The 16,979-nt window shown below is 39.2% G+C and overlaps 1 protein-coding gene across 1 annotated transcript in view; it reads right to left on the reverse strand.

Moving 5' to 3' along the window:
* Nucleotides 1-16,979, reverse strand: part of LOC109036476 (sodium/potassium/calcium exchanger Nckx30C) — a 173,337-nt gene that overhangs the window by 102,013 nt on the left and 54,345 nt on the right. The window contains exon 2 of the mRNA XM_019050716.2: nucleotides 14,503-14,526. Coding sequence (XP_018906261.2) covers nucleotides 14,503-14,526 — 24 coding nt within the window. The remainder of the gene's footprint in view (nucleotides 1-14,502; nucleotides 14,527-16,979) is intronic.

A 16,979-nucleotide genomic window follows, 5' to 3' on the forward strand; every position in this document is an offset into this window, starting at 1 on the left:
CCATGACAGTCTCTGCGATAAAAAAAAATTGGCAACCTCAATATTGACGCTTTGGATCAGCTATACCGAGTTGCTAATAGTTTGAACAACACATGGTGGGAAATGAACCTTGCTCGATTGAGAAGCTTGCTGAAACCGTTATAGTATCTTGATTTATTTTGCGAGGAAAATTCCGTACTCTAAAAGAATGTCTGAAATTCTTAATGTGATGGAGTGCCTTCAATTTCGTATGATACTGTGCAACACCTCTGTTGTGAAATAGTTGCTTGAGGCGCCGTGGCATGCTGCGACGCGGCGCGGCGGTGCCCGGCCGGCCAGCGCGCACTGCCCCCTACAAACCTAAGTGGATACTTCAAGCATTGCGCACTGCGTGAAGTATCCCCTTAGGTTTGTAGGGTCCAGTGCGCGCTCCGCAACGGTAGCTCTGTGATAGGCTCCAATTTTTATACTCGCATAGTCAGAGTTTTTCAACTCATGATTTTGAAATGTTTGCATACTTTGCATGAACTATAATCATTTAAATTGATGAAAAAATATGTTACGAAGGAAAATTAATGTGTGTTTTGTAAATATTAAAGTCGTTCCTTGTCAAATTTAATGATTTTCAAAGCATTTTAATTTTATCCTTTATACATTGGGCTTTTATTGCGCTGCAGCGTAGTGTACGCACAACCAAAAGCTCAAAATTGGACGTATTTGACACTAAAAAATCGACCTACAAATGAGTTTAAACCAAAGATTGCGTGCTTTTTGGTGTTTTCCTCTTTCATTCATGTTTGTATTGTTTCTCGACACACAACTGCAGCTCATTCGGATTAATATAGATGTCATCGCTTGGAAAATGTTTTACAAATATTTACCACGTTTTAAAAGTGTATTTTTTTTTTAAATGAAGTTCCTCGTTTGTAATGTTGCATACGCCTGTACAGAAACCATCTCGGATTAATTCATGTCATTAGATCGGCACCAATAGACATGATGGACCACTAGACAAGGTGCGAATTTCAGCATCCTGATACATGTTTCTTAACTAAAATGTCACGTAGAATACGACGCGGACAACAAAAATTACCGAAATTAACTCATTCCAAAGATATTTAATGATTCTTGATGCGTGAATTTAAACCACCCGCTCATGAAAACTCGATGCTCTAGGTGATTCACATCGCGCGCCGAACGTTACCATGACAGTCTCTGCGATATAAAAATCTGGCAACCTCAATCTTGACGCTTTGGCTCAGCTATAGCAAATTGCTTATAGTTTGAAATACACATGGTGGGAAATGAACATTGCTCGACTGAGAAGCTTGCTGAAACTGCTCTGATGTGACTCACGTAGAGCTTTGAGTTTCTTGTGAGCGGGCAGTTTAAATTCCTCGTAGCCAATGTGAAATAAAAACGTTAAAATCTTCGTTAGGAGTTGGTTTCAGTCGCTTTCGTTGTGCGAATCGTGTTCGACGTGGGATTCTGGTTAAGAGCACTTGAAAAAAACACATTGGATCTGGAGTCCAGACTCTTGAAAAATTGACAAGAAAAAATACTCTTGATTCAATCAGATTTTTGCCTAAATCAGAGGGAAATCCGCTCAAATTAAGAGGCTTGATTCTTGATTTAAGCAAAAATTCGATTGAATCAAGAGTATTTTTTCTTGTCGATGTTTTTAAGAGTCTGGACTCTCAATGTGTTTTTTTTTTTCCAGTGAAACATGCATCAGATTCGCTTAAATTCTGACCTTGTCTATAGTGGTCCATCAGCCCGCAGGCTCCGAATTCTACTCCGAGGTATTCTAAAATGTTGAGCAATGCAGACCGTGCAAATCGTCGCAGCTCTTGAGACTTCCTTTTGTTCTATCATCTCCAACCCGCGCCCTCCTCCAACCTCGATCGACCCCCAGATGCGCGAAAAAAATCACCGGGGAGATCCGTTTTACGGAGCGGAACGTCTGGGGAGACAGCGCGGAATAAATTAGAGGACCCGGACGAAAATGAAATTGTGCAGAGTCGGGGAATAATTTTGACACAGGCCTAACGGGATTAAAGCCCGCCGAAGGCGCGAGCCGGAACGAGCGGAAGAAAGAATGGAACAACGCCCCCGGCAAAACCGCACAACTCCACCCGGAACCCGGGCGCAGATGCGCGGTTATGGCCGAGCGTCCCGGGCGGGAAAGCTCGTTGGCAGATAGGCACGCAAATCCCCACTTTTCCGTTTCGTCGCCCGGGCGTGGGGTCATCGCTGCCATTCCCCAGAAATTAATCCCGAATTTTCGAGATTTGAAACTTCTCGAAACTGAGATTCCTGGAATTTTGCTCCTTTTTTGGACACTTCTATTTTCTGCCGTGCTAAGGAAGAACGCCGCACAGTGGATCGAGTCGGACGGAAAAAATTCAATGTTAATTTAGCATTTATGCTGTTAAAAAGATGTCCGACAAGTTTCAAATGCTGATTTTACAATACAAAAATGCTAACATAACATTTTAATTTGTACGTTTTGCAGTGGGCGTAGTTACGTTAGCATTTGTTAAAATGTAAAATCAGCATTTGAAACTTGTCGGACATCTTTTTAACAGTATAAATGCTAAATCAACATTTAATATCTTTCCGTGGATAGGAGAAGTTGGACAACATTTGGAAACTGTAAACGCTGTTAACTCCGTCTATAGAAAACTTTGAGGTTCCAAAAGTGGTTTCATTGGTTTTCTTGTAAAATTCCCTGCCCTAAGCACCCCTTAAAATGTAAAATGTGACGAAATAAACACCAACATTTGCAGTTTCTGTTAAAAATTTCATGTCGGGCCTCTCTAATTGACTCGATCCACTGTGCGCCGTATATGAGCCATCAGGCATTGCCACGTTTCCTTTCACAAAATACGAATGTATTGGAAAAGTTATGCGTATTTTTATTCCGAATTTTCGGAAAATATTGTTCGCAGTTTAATCTATAATATCTGAAAATTTTAAGGAAGTACAAGCATGGCTTTCTTTCAAAATAAACATTTTATCGGAAGGAAATTTGGCAACTCTCGAATGTTCATACGGCGTTTTTTCTTGGCACGGCAGTTTTAACTTACGGGGACCTGTGAAGTGGCTGTTAGAGGATATGAAGCACCCCCTCCCCTTAGTTTATTCTATTGCCATTTCCTCTGAATCAGCGATTTCTAACCATTAAGCCGTCAACATTTTAGTCAATATCTTAAAATAATGCGTTATTTTAAACCGTAAATAGCGTAATATGAGTCACCAATAATTTGCCAGATACTGATGGAAATGGGTTGCCAGTCCTGGTTTTTTGGCCCACGCAATTTTGAGGTATATCGATCAAAATATTGACAGCACGGGGAAAAATAAAATCGACTGTGCTACTATGCCACATGGTTGTGGTGGAATGCAGATAAAATGTTGCTGAGCATAGTCAGAATGTGTCGATGACAGTTGCCGGCTGTGCTAAAGTACGGACTGGAATGGTAGGGCAAAATCTCTACCCGCCAACGATATGAAAGCTGTACATCATTATAATTTAATCTTTTTTATCGTTGTCGTCCGCTGAACGTGCTGGAGCACAGAGTCTGCGGTTCTGGATTTTCTCATTTTTCTTTTCCCCGTGAATGGAACTTCGTCTGTAGCCTGACCTTGTTGGCTCTCTCCGCCATTTCTCACATTTCTCAGTTTAACCTCAGAATTTTCGTGATCATAACAAACTTTTAAAATGGTGTCAAATCGTGTAAACCATTCAATGTATCGAATTTATTAGAAATCTCTCTAAAATGAACTTGTTTCTAGTTTTTTCGCCCGCTTTTGAAAAAAAATTCCAAATCCCGGAATCTTTGATCCATCTAGAATGACAGCAGTAATTGGGGTGCAGCAATTTTTTTTAAATTTTTTATAAAAAAAAAATTTCAAAAAAATTTTTTTTGAACTCCAGAACGCGAACGATATGTCTAGCCCGTAAGTAATTAAGTATACGGATCCTACGGCCTGGGTTCTTTTCCAGTGTTTCAAATCTTCTTAACAAGTTCTGATCTAAAACTAGCGAGAAAAAACTAAACCATAAGAAAAACTAGTCAAAAAATGCGAGAATAATAGTGGGTGGAGGAAGAATGGCAAGACTGTTGGGAGAGGCAGTGGCGCGTCGAGGAGCTCCGGCGGGGACCTCCTCCCGGGACACGTTTCAAGAGTGTTGTCAGAGAAAATGCAAATATTGATATTTAAAAGTTCCTCGGGATGCGGCAGGGACGCGAGGGCGCGAGGACTTCCCCTCGAAATCCACTCGGGTCCCCGCCCGCCCGGGCCCGGGAGCTTTCACTTGTGCGAATCCTTGTTTCGGGAAGCGCCCGCGCACAGTGCATCGAGTCAATTAGAGAGGTCGGACATGAAATTTTTGACTACACATGCAAATTTTCATGTTTATTTCGTCGTATTTTAAATCTCAAGGGGTGCTTTCAGAGGACATTTTTACAAGGAAACCAATTTTAGAACCTCAAAATTTTGTATAAACGGATTTAAAGTAGCCGCTCGATAAATCGAAGTTGGAGGGACCAGGGATTTTCTTCGAAATAACGAGTTTTCGAATGGGCGAGATTTAGAATTATGGAGAGTGGTTACGAAAAAATTCGAAATAAATAGAGTTTCAAATTAGCTCTATGATTTGAAGTGGTGGAACCGAACGCTCTATAATTTGAATCAGATAATCAGAGGATTTAATTGTAAATTCCTCAGTTCTCCGTCCGTCAGGCATTGACATATGTATTTACATCAAAATAACCACCTCGAGACTTCGAATTATAGAGCGCCGGGCACAAATATTTCGAATTACAAAGCTTGTCACAAGCCGTTTTCCCACCGAAAAATTCAAATTACCGAGGGGATAAAAATACACTGAATTTTTCGAATTTACGCCACTTCCGCAAGGGGATCAGTGTCGCCGTCGAATTATCGAGCGGCTACTGTACAAGCTTTTAAAGTTTCCAAATATTGTCCGACCTCTCCTATTGACTCGATCCACTGTGCGGTGCTCCCGAGCAAATGAGGTTACGAATTTTCATGCCAGGGGTCTCGTTTACGCATGAGAGTCCTCACGGAAAAATTAACCTTTCTCCAGAAGTTAACTTGTCATGATTCGTCCCTTTCAAACTTTCAATTTGTGATCGTTGGCGAGGGAAAGGACATTAATGGTATGCTAAGGCAAAACGCCGTATGAGCCTCCAGGCTTTGCCAAATTTCATTTGATGAAACACAAATTTCCCGGTAAACTTATGAATATTTTTTTTCTAAATTTTCAGATAATTTTGTGCGCAATTTTGCCCATAGCTCCTGAAAATCTCAAGTAAAAATTGTCATTACTTTTCCTTATAAATGAGCGTTCTATAGAAGGAAATTTGGCAACTCTCGAATGTTCATATGGCGTTCTTTCTTAGCACGGCATGTCAGTTCTCAACGGCAAAGGGCAAGAGTCTGTTAGTATTGATCAATGATTGTAATACACGGAAAAAGAAGAGGTAGGGGTTAAAACCCACCTTGAGCTTAAAAAATTGTGGTAGCACCCCAATGAATTAGGTTACTAATCCAAATATTACGGTACTACCCTAATTTAAGTTGTGGTACCATCGCAATTAATTGGAAATTACCATATTATCCAATAAATGGACCACTAAACAAGGTACGAATTTAAGCAATCTGATACATGTTTCTTAACCAGAATTTCACGTAAAAAACGACTCTCACAACGAAAATTACGGAAACCAACTCCTAACGAAGATATTAACGTTTTTATTTCACATTGGTTACGAGGAATTTGAACTGCCCGCTCACAAGAAACTCAAAACTCTACGTGAGTCAAATCGCCCACTACAACGGTTTCAGCAAGCTTCTCAATCGAGCAATGTTCATTTCCCAACATGTGTTGTTCAAACTATTAGCAATTTGCTATAACTGAGCCAAAGCGTCAAGATTGAGGTTGCCAGATTTTTATATCGCAGAGACTGTCATGATAACGTTTAGCGCGCGATGTGAATCACGTAGAGCATTGTGTTTTCATGAGCGGGTGGTTTGAATTCACGCATTAAGAATCATTAAATATCTTCGTAAGGAGTTAATTTCGGTAATTTTCGTTGTGCGCATCGTGTTTTACGTAAAATTTTTGTTAAGAAACATGTATCAGAATGCTGAAATTCGTACCTTATCTAGTGGTCCATTGGGCTTCTAGTTAATCTATCGGAATCGTCTGTTTTACCTCCTACCTATATCAATTTTCGAAAGGAGATACCGAATACTCCGAAAATCAACAGGGTCAATTAAGACCGATATTGTACTCTGACTACAGAACTAACGGTAAACAAATTTGAATTAGTCACTACCGTATGAATTTAGCCGTAAAAATATAAATTTAGCGGTCGATCCCAGAAACCAAAACATTTTAACCGTTGATTCACCACGATCAGAAAGGCGTCGGACTCTCACCACAATCCCCACGGAGAAATAAAATCGAATAATTTATGTGGGCTGCACTTCAAGACCTCCGTGCAATTATTCTCCCCGGCGAGATTCAACACACGTACCTCGTAATGTTATGATTCAAACCCAATAAAAGTGTTTATACGGCGAGGGGTATCATTCCTACCGTAAAATTACGCCATTAAAGCGAGCGCCGATCCCGGCAAGGCATCGCTTTTACGCTGCAATGCATGCCGCAATGCGCTGCGTTAACATTTTTCCCTGTCGGGTATTTTATGGCCATCGGTCGGTCCGGAGTGTTCTAATTTATTCTGCCTATCCTCCACCTCGATTTTATCGAATGACCTTCATCGATAAAGTCCTATCTTAGTAATGCTATTAATCTATCAAGATCATTCGATACGGATTTAACAATCGAGGTGTCGACCGCGGCACGGAGAGCAGGAATTAAGAGATTAAAATAATCGAGTGAAAAGTGAGTGGACCTCGGGAAACATTACGCTCCACTGCATTCTGGATCATTGGACAAGTGAGGCGTGTAGCATTTAAAGGTACCAAGTCACTTTTTATACATTTCAGAAAACCGCAGAAAAGGTAATGTAGCATCGCGTCCATGATATTGGACTCCATGATCACCTATATAATGTCCGGTTGCTCATCACGTCCAAGATCTTGGACTCCATGCTCACTTTAATGAGGGATAATTTTTTAGAAAAATCGAAGTGAGCATAGCGTCCAAAATTGTGGGATGTAGGTAGGTATTCTCTGACAACACAAGAGCATATGGTCCAAAAATTTATTCAGACAATTTTTGTGAAATAAAGACGTAAAAAAGTGTTTTCGTAAAAAATTGTGCATTGGTTAGGTTAGGTAGGTTAGGTAGGTTAGGTTAGGTTAGGTTAGGTTAGGTTAGGTTAGGTTAGGTTAGGTTAGGTTAGGTTAGATTAGGTTGGGTTCAAGTTAGATTAGATAAGAGAGGTATACGATTTTCGATCATGATGAACTATTAAACTAGAAAAGGTCTACTTGCTATTGGACTCCATGCTCAAGCAAAGAAGTGAGAAGTTTAGCGATGAGCATGGAGTCCAAAATCTTGGACGAGATGAGCAGGCAAATATATCAAGGGTGAGCATGGAGTCCAATATCATGGACACGATGCTACATAATCGCAGAAAACTGTGCCTTTTTTAGCTCGATACATTGTTTAAGCTGAAACTTAAACCGAAGTTCAAATTTAACATAGCTTAAGTTTGAGGATCAAGTTCACAGATGGTATCGGTTTTTTTTTTTTTTTTTTTTTTTTTTTTTTTTTTTTGCAGCCTCCATTTTTTCATCCAACCACTATTGTTTCTCAAAAAGCGGTCAGAGTAGCTGGTTTCACTGTCCAATGAAAAAAAAGGATATGCTTTCTGATGGCTTAGCCTTATTAATTTTGGGTCACTATGTCTGGAAATAATATCATACTTTTTATTGGTCTCACAGGAAACAAGTGGAAAGGGGTATCCCCGAAAATTTTGGTACTCCTCCAATTCTTTGGATAGTATGGTCATTTCCAATTAATTCTGGTAGCACCGCAAAATTTGGGTAAGTAATCTGAATTTATTGAGGTACAGTCATAATTAATTGGAAATACCTATATGATCCATCAATCTCTACTTCTTTTTCCCTGTATTATTTCCAAGTCCAACCCCTACTATGTCGTCGTTCTTCAAACGAAAGAACGTATCCATTCCGAAGTCTGATCTTCGCATGCAATTAGAGTAAAAATAATTTAAATATTGAGTTAGAAATGCCAAACAGTTTTCAGGTAAGTGTAAAATTTGCGAGTCAAAATTTTGCAGTATTGAAATTTAATTTGTTCATTTTTTACTTGTATTTTACATTTCGTCCAGAAAACGACAAAATTCACCCTATTTGCACCTGAAAACCTATACAAACAAGGGTTGAAGGAGAAAACGAAGGCTATTAAAAAGAATGGACGTAATTTCCGGATTTAGAGATCCAAATTTCACCAAATCTAGACACCAGAACTCGTGTCCTTGTTTCAAAAGTTTGACAGTGTAATCAACGGATGAAAATTAAAACAATCGGCGCGTAACTTGCGGTCGTGTCGCAGGGAGAAAGGACACAATTATAACTGATTAGAGAGTCGCATTACTCAATGGATAATAATACCGGTCAACAAGAGTTCAATCCGACCATCAGTCGATTACAAATCAATTACGAATCCCGCTGCCACGCTGGGCCGCGGTTCAAGGTATAAGCTCGTAAAATCGAGGTTGCCAAACCCCTCATAATATCCGCACATTCCCCGTTCGTTTTTCCATTAAAATTCCATTACTTTGCCAAAAAAAGGTGATCGCTCGGAGCTATGTATCTACTTATGTTCACAGACAAGCGCATAACAGGAACAGCCGCTTTGGTGATAAAGTCCCCGCCGGTTCGGGGTGTTCCTCACCAGATGGCAGCACCGCAAAATTGAAATCACTCCGCCTCGAATTCGTCCCCGGGGGCGATAATATTTTATGAGTGATGTATCAGCTTACTCATCCAATAGCTCCCCTCCCACTCCCCCTCCCCTTCAAGGACGCAAATATTGGCGCTCTCTCATCGCGTAAAATTAAGCTGTTTGCGAGTTTGCGGATCAGGTTAAGCGGTTGCGTGATGCGGTAATTTTTTCGGAAGCTAGGATCGTAACAGTTTATGGGGTGCTTTTAAAGTTTCAATGGTGGCGACGAGTGATTGCTTCCGCAGATGGCGCAGAGGACGGAATCCGATTATCAAATTCAAACGTGAAACCAACTCTTGATTTATTTTGATAATAATTGAAGACACCCGCGGATGGAGGCCGTTAAGTGAAAAATTAGAAACAATAACTCGGATAGAAGGAAGTTAAAATAACCATAATTTCGGTAAAGCTTCGAAATTTCAAAGTGATGTAACACCAAGTAGCTTGTAAATCCAACATTTTCGTCAAAACGATCTGAAGTCGGACAGTGCCGTCTAATAGATCGGGGTTTTAACCTCCTTCTTCTTTCCCGAATGTAATGAGGCTGTACTCATGAAGCTTCTGTATTAAAGGTAGACCGAATTCAAAATGCTCCCAATCACTTCTGAAGTTGAATTTATAATGAGCCACTAGACAAGGTATGAATTTGTGACTGTGAAACTGTTGTGAAATAGTTGCTGGACCGTAGTTGGCGTAGTTGGCTGCGTAGTTGGAATAGTGCGCCGCAGTGGCACGCTGCGGCGCGGCGCCGGCCGGCCAGCGCGCCTTGGCCCCTACAAACCTAAGGAGATACTTCAAACATTGCGCACTGCGTGAAGTATCCCCTTAGGTTTGTAGGGGCCAGTAAGCGCTCCGCACCGGTATCACGCCGCTCAGCTCTGTGTTAGGCTCTAATTTTTATACTCGCTGGTCAGCGTTTTTCAACTCATGATTTTGAAATGCTTGCATACTTTGCATGAATTATAATCATTTAAATTGATGAAAAAATATGTTATGAAGGAAAATTAATGTGTGCACCGCGAAATTCAGCACAAGTGAGTGCCATAAATTTTTACATATAAATACATACATGGGCGTCCAGTTTGCCTAAATTTTAGTGCGCAGGCAAAAAAAGCCCCTTTGAGTTAAAATAGTGGTATCTATTGATAAGAGCGTATCACGTTGGTAACTCAAGTCAGAGGCACCTAGTCGATCATTTTCAAAGCTTTTTAAGAAAGTTTAATAATTAAGACCCTTAACTCCGCATTCCCGGTCTTACGTTGCCTCTTCAAATTGATGTATCTATGATTTCTGACATTTTCACAAACCTACATATCAAAACTCTGTTCTGCGGGCTTTTCAATAGAATACTGTTCTCTTAAATTACGTATTATAAGGGTTGCAGGACATTCCGTCAACGATTTTTTGTCTGCGCACCTGTTTTGTCCGGTAGTTTGCGTACTTACGTGAAATAAGCAACAGTGACTTGTCACAAGCGCTATATTTTAGTCCGTATGTAAAATTATACTCACAATATCGGAATGAGAAAATTGAGAGAGAAGGAGGCGTTGTTATATATGTAGTAAATCATTTTTGTAATGAAATGATACCTCCTTCTTTTGATTAATCCTTACAAATTGTCATTAGGGAATACTTGGTTTTATTTCTGTCCTTAAAATTTTCGATTTAAAATCTACCTTATACATACCCTTTCTTAAATGAAAATATTACTTCATTTTTTTAAAAAAAATACATTTTTAAAACTTAGTAAATATTTGTAAAACATTTTCCAAGCGATGACATCGATAATAATCTGAATGAGCCGTAGCGTTGCGTCTAGAGAAACAGTACAAAATGAATAAAATAGGAAAAAACCAAAAAGCACGCAATCTTTGGTTTAAACTCATTTGTAGATCGATTTTTTAGAGTCAAATACGTCCAATTTTGAGCATTTGGTTGCGCGTACACTACGCTGCAGCACAGTAAAAGCACAATGCATTAAGGATAAAATTAAAATAATGCTCTGAAAATCATTAAATTGGACACGGAACCACCTTAATATTTACAAAACACACATTAATTTTCCTTCATGACATATTTTTTCATCAATTTAAATGATTATAATTCATGCAAAGTATGCAAACATTTCAAAATCATCAGTTAAAAAACGCTGACCAGCGAGTATAAAATTAGAGCCTAACACAGAGCTGAGCGGCGTGATACCGGTGCGGAGCGCGCACTGGCCCCTACAAACCTAAGGGGATACCTCACGCTATGCGCAATGTTTGAAGTATCCCCTTAGATTTGTAAGGGCAAGTGCGCGCTGGCCGGCCGGCCGGGCGCCGCAGCGTGCCACGGCGCCTCAAGCAACTATACCACAACAGAGGTGTTACACAGTATCATACAAAATTCAAGACGCTCCAACATATTAAGAATTTCAGACATTCTTTAAGAGTGCGGAACTTTCCTCGCAAAATAAATCAAGATACTACGACACAAAAAGAGAGTGGTAGTTCCAAATCTCACTTAGTCCTAGCATCGGTATTTAAAAACTTTATATTCGCCCGTATTCAAATGTTGTACCTGTAGTCAGACCTTAACTTAAAGATTTCTTTTTGAGCTTGGAAATTGAATTTAGAATTGATTTAAGAATTTGTATAAGATCTGCTGAATTTTAAACGTCAAAACATAGTCGATATCACTTATTATTAATGCGAGAAGTTCAGCCAAGTTCAATACTCAGTTTTACTGACCATTATCAATGATCAATTAATTCCCATCAATTTGTTTGAGCATTGGTCAACTGATCTTTTTTACTAGAAAATCGCATCTATCTTGTATTATTGTGTATTGATGAGGATGGTGAGGTCACTACGTTTTACCACTCTTGCACTGAGTTAGAACTTTGGTAAAATCATCAGAACATATTGGTGTTCATTGGGAACTCTTAGTTACCGGTATATAGTATAATCATACCCAATATCATCCGTATTCTCATTACTTAATTAGCTAAATCATTTCTTAATTATAAATATACCACGCCTATTGGCTGATTGTAAGACTTTTGATAATTAATAGTTTATAAGGACACAATTTATATGGTAATTTTAAACATATAGTATTTTATCAGTATTTAAAAACTCCATCAGCGCGGTTTATCAACACTAACATGCTAAGGAAGAACGCCGTACAAACATTTAAGAGTCACGAAATTTCATCCTATAGAATTCTTTTTCTTTGCGGAACGTTGTGAATATTTTTCCATGCAATTTTCAGGAACTTCTGGTGAAATTGCGCACAAAATGTTTGAAATTCCCGCCATTTCTCATTGGCGGGAATTTCAAATAATGCCGCCCCCCTTTCTAAGCTTTCTGGTCTCCTCTAATATGAAAGAAACTGGGTCCTATTTTCAAATTCTTATTACAGCGGGCTCGTCTAGAGACTATCATCTGTCGATAACTGCAAAAATCATGGAAAACGGCTTAGTAGAACGCTCAAACAAACTATGTTAATAATTACATTGTTTCAATTGGAAAATTCGCAACTTTACCACGTAAGGTAAACAAACCTGGGTCATATTTTCAAAATCGGAATAAATCGGGCTCGTCTGGAGACAATTGCCGTCGAAAGCCGCAAGAATCACGAAAATCGGCCCGGTAGAACGCTGGAACTAACCGTTACCAAATACGCAAATTTAGGAGGTCTCGGAGCTTGTAGTATAGATTTGTCTTTGTACGGGTCACGGGATGGATGGGAATAGGTGTGCGGCAACGTTGGACCCGAGTGCCGGGAGGGTTGCCTGCCAGCCCGGCGCGGCCCGATGGGGGCACTGGCACACGACGACGGCGAGCACCGTCTAATCGGCAGTCATGAACGTCATGGTCGCTGCAATTCATCAGCCGAGTCACGCTATCAAATCGACTCTTCCTATGCTAACTCCAGCTCAGTCTCGTTTGTATTTGATGATAGTGCCCCCCGAGTCGGGAACTCCTCTATTTTGGCAAATAAACTATTTTAAAGGCCACGCCACAACGCGCGCAACATTCAGGGTTTTATTATTTCTGTCAGGACGGGAAATGTTATTCGCCGCGAGCACAAAGCCATGGGCACAATCCACTTTTCTTCAGGATATTTCACGTAGAAGGATTCTATGTATCAGCTGTATGCGAGACCTTTTTTGACTACTGCAAAGATATCAATTGAAAGGATTTAACGATAATTGGACGGATGTGATCGCAGAAGTAGCTTAACTACATCTGAAGACGTTGTCTAATTGGACCGCGTTTAGCAGAAAGTAAGCAAGCAACATCAGCTACTGCCAAATTTAACTGCATACTTTAATTCTTTACAAGAGGTCGTTCATGCAAATTCCATTGAAAATTTTGAGGAATTAGCTTCGTACTAAGCTAAAAGTTCACTGAAATTTGCACAAAAATCTACACAACAGTTTTCATGTAAATAATTAAACTGCCCAATTAAATTTGGCAACAGCTGATGTGATTTGGTTCCTTTCTGCTTAACACGGTCAAATTCGTCGTTTCCTGAGCGTAACTCCATTCCAAGGTTGCAAATTTTCCTCAAACAATTCAATTTTTACAGGAATGTACTTTTTATGGAATTTTTGTTAAATTTCTTCTGATTTTTACATAAGAGCAAAAAAAATCAATGAAATTTTCCGTCGAAAATTCCCGAGATTTTTCCTGATCAAAATGCAATTTGCGAGGGGTTTGGCAATTGTGAAATGCAGTTACGTTCTTTTGAAAGGGGAATGAAGAATTTTCTCTGATGTTCGATTATTAAAACAGATTACGAAGAATCTTTAAAATCTGAGCTTTTTTGGTCTGTTCTTCATAATCTAGGATTAACTCACAGGAGGAGTAAAGGGGTTAAATCGTGTATTTCTCCGTATATTCTCTTCTCAAAACATAAGAGAACATTAGGAAACGTGAGATGAAGTTAGACTGACTCTTTCTTTTGTTTTTGTTTCGGAGAAGTAAGCAATATTGAAAAACGCTGACTCTGCGAGTATATAAATTAGAGTCTAACACAGAGCGTTCTCCCGGTGCAAAGCGGCTCTACTGGCGCCTACAAACCTAAGGGGATACTTCACGCAGTGCGCAATGCTTGAAGTATCCCCTTAGGTTTGAAGGGGCCAGTGCGCGCTGGCCAGCCGGGCGCCGCGCCGCAGCGTGCCACAGCACCTCAAGCAACTATTTCACAACAGAGTTGTTGCACAGTATCATACGAAATTGAAGGCGCACCTTTTTTCAACACCTATTTTCAGGGAAATTCCTAAATGTATTTATCTACCAACCAACCGACCAACCAACCTGGATCTTGTAACCGCCCAATTGTTTGTTTAGGAGTGGCTTTAAGACATTTCTGATGTGCTCATCGACATTTTTGTGCAAACATACGCACAGAGTGTCTGCCCATTTGGCTGTGCCTTACTAGCCCCATTAGGCGCATCTACTTCCAGAGGTCGATGAAAAAAAAGTAACATTCCCTACAGTGGTTTGGAGAGTTGATGCAATTTAACCGAAAGAAAAAATGATTGAAAGACTCACCAGTGATTGCGCCGCCGCTTGAGGCTGAAACAGATGAAAAATTGGAAATTAGTTGAAAGATTGTTTATACGTAATTATAATTGAATGTTAAGATTAACACATTAATAATTGTTGTGCCCCCGTAGAGATATGTTCGAAAAATTCTTGGACGAAGATGTTTGAAAATTGAATCTCAGTTAGAAAGCGACCTATCTCAGAAAAATAAAATTTTTCAGGATACGATAAAAACTGCGTAACAGGCAGAACAGCAGTGTTTCTATGCAAAAAATGAACATCGTAAAAAACCCGAGTTGGGTCGTTTTCGAAATGAGAGATTTAATTAAGTTGAATTCATGTATCTCTTTTTAGCTTCCATCCTCAATCCAGAGAGGAGGCTCATTAGTCGTGAACAGAAATCCTGTTCCTCTTTGAGAAAAGTATTCACTTACAAAGAAGAGGAAAATAAATGCGAATTCTGATTAGTAGTCGTTCATTTTAACCAATATAATGTTACTAGAAAAGGAGAGTTTATTTTTCAAAAAAAATTATACTCTGGCAAAATTCTATTTTTGCCGGTGCGGTACCTACGTTATATGTTCTTTTAAAAATATATTTGCTAATCAGTGACGTGACGTGATTTGCGATATATCGATTGGTCTATCCTTTAAATATGTGGAAAAAGATCGATATACAGGGTGTTCGCAGCGAACACCTTAATAATCGATTCTTTAGAACAGTTTCAAATGGAGAAATATCGAAAATCAATTACTTGCTCCTCGCCACTGTTGCTGATTCATTTGATTCATTCACTCGAGGTTAGTATTTGTATAGCGAGTGGATCTTAGGTCAGGCAGTGCGTGCTGTCTGTTTTGTTAGTTATTTGTGTTGCTTTATGTTCGTATTGCATTCTTTCGTTATAAACCACGGGGGGGGGGGGGGGGGGGGTTCAATGTTCGGCTGTAGTTTTTTAGGCAAGGCAAATGAACAAATCCGAACCGAAAATTTTCAAGAGAGTAGAAAATTTGCTGTCAAGTTTCTTGCGAGTCGTAGGTCGTACTCGATGTCATTTCAAGCATGGTTTTCCGTACCAACATTGGAAAAAAAAACACATTGGATCTAGAGTCCAGACTCTTTAAAAACATCGACAAGAAAAAATATCTTAATTCAATAGGATTTTTGTTTACATCAAGAACCAAGCCTCTTAATTTGAGCGGATTTCCTTTTGAGTTAAGCAAATATCTGATTGAATCAAGAGTATTTTTTCTTGTCAATATTTTCAAGAGTATGGACTCTACATCCAATGTGTTTGTTTGAAGAATAAATTATTTGAATTTTGACGCGGCAGACCTGCTCTCAGAAATTTAGACCAACGTTTATTTTTAAATCAGAGATATTTTTTGACTTACATATTTGACCGAAGCTCACACTAACTCCTCCCCCCCCCCCCCAAAAAAAAAAAATAAATAAATAAATAAATAAATATATATATGACTTGTTTCTTTTCCGATATGCTCGGTCTATGATTCCATGAGGAAAATTGAAGAAAAGAGCGCCATTCTTCCCTTCACCCCATTCATTAACACGCCGTGACTATTGGAATTGACCGCGAAGGATGGATTCGTCCGTACGAAGTACTCGCTTCATCAAGAGAAATTATAGCCGCAAATCAAACCGTTATTAAATCGAGTGAGAATTGACAACTTGATGATGCATTCGCCTGTGCATGTGCACAATTTCGGTTAATTTACATCGGAGTAAAAGTCGGTCACGGCCGAAAACCGAATTGCTTCCGTGACTGCCACATTCATCGGGGTATTCAAAAGGATCAGGGGGAATTGGTGCGGTCAATGTTCTCGCTTAGTGCCTCGTTTGCACCAGTTGATCCTAGTGCAACACTGCATCGATCTAAGCACATAGGAGAGAACATGTCATAGTATTGATCGTTCAATTTTTCCTTTTTTGAGATGCAAAATTTGCAAAAATACAAAATTGAGCATATTTTTTTTAAAACAATTTTGCATGTAAAAAACTTGCCATACTATGGATCATTCAATTTTTCCTTTTTTGAGGTGCAAAATTTGCAAAAATGCAAAATTGAGCATATTTTTTTGAAAAATTTTGCATGTAAAAAACTTGCCATACTATGGATCATTCAATTTTTCTTTTTTGAGATGCTAAATTTGCAAAAATGCAAAATTGAGCATATTTTTTTTATAAAAAAATTTCGAGTTAGGTTAGGTTAGGTTCGGTTCGGTTAGGTTAGGTTAGAATAGGTTAGGTTATGTTAGGTTGGTTATGTAAAAAACTTGCTATTTGTACGGATCTTCCTATTTTCCTCTAATGCATTAGACTTCAACATCAGAACTCGATTCTGCGCTATGCACAGAGCTGACCAATCGCAAACTTCAAAAAATGAAGAGGGCAACTAAGCTTTTTATGATTTCGACATAAAATAGTTTATCATTAGTAAATTGCTTTTAGTTTCGTTCCTTTCTACA

The sequence above is a fragment of the Bemisia tabaci genome, chromosome 6, assembly GCF_918797505.1.
Source record: "Bemisia tabaci chromosome 6, PGI_BMITA_v3".
Taxonomy (NCBI): domain Eukaryota; kingdom Metazoa; phylum Arthropoda; class Insecta; order Hemiptera; family Aleyrodidae; genus Bemisia; species Bemisia tabaci.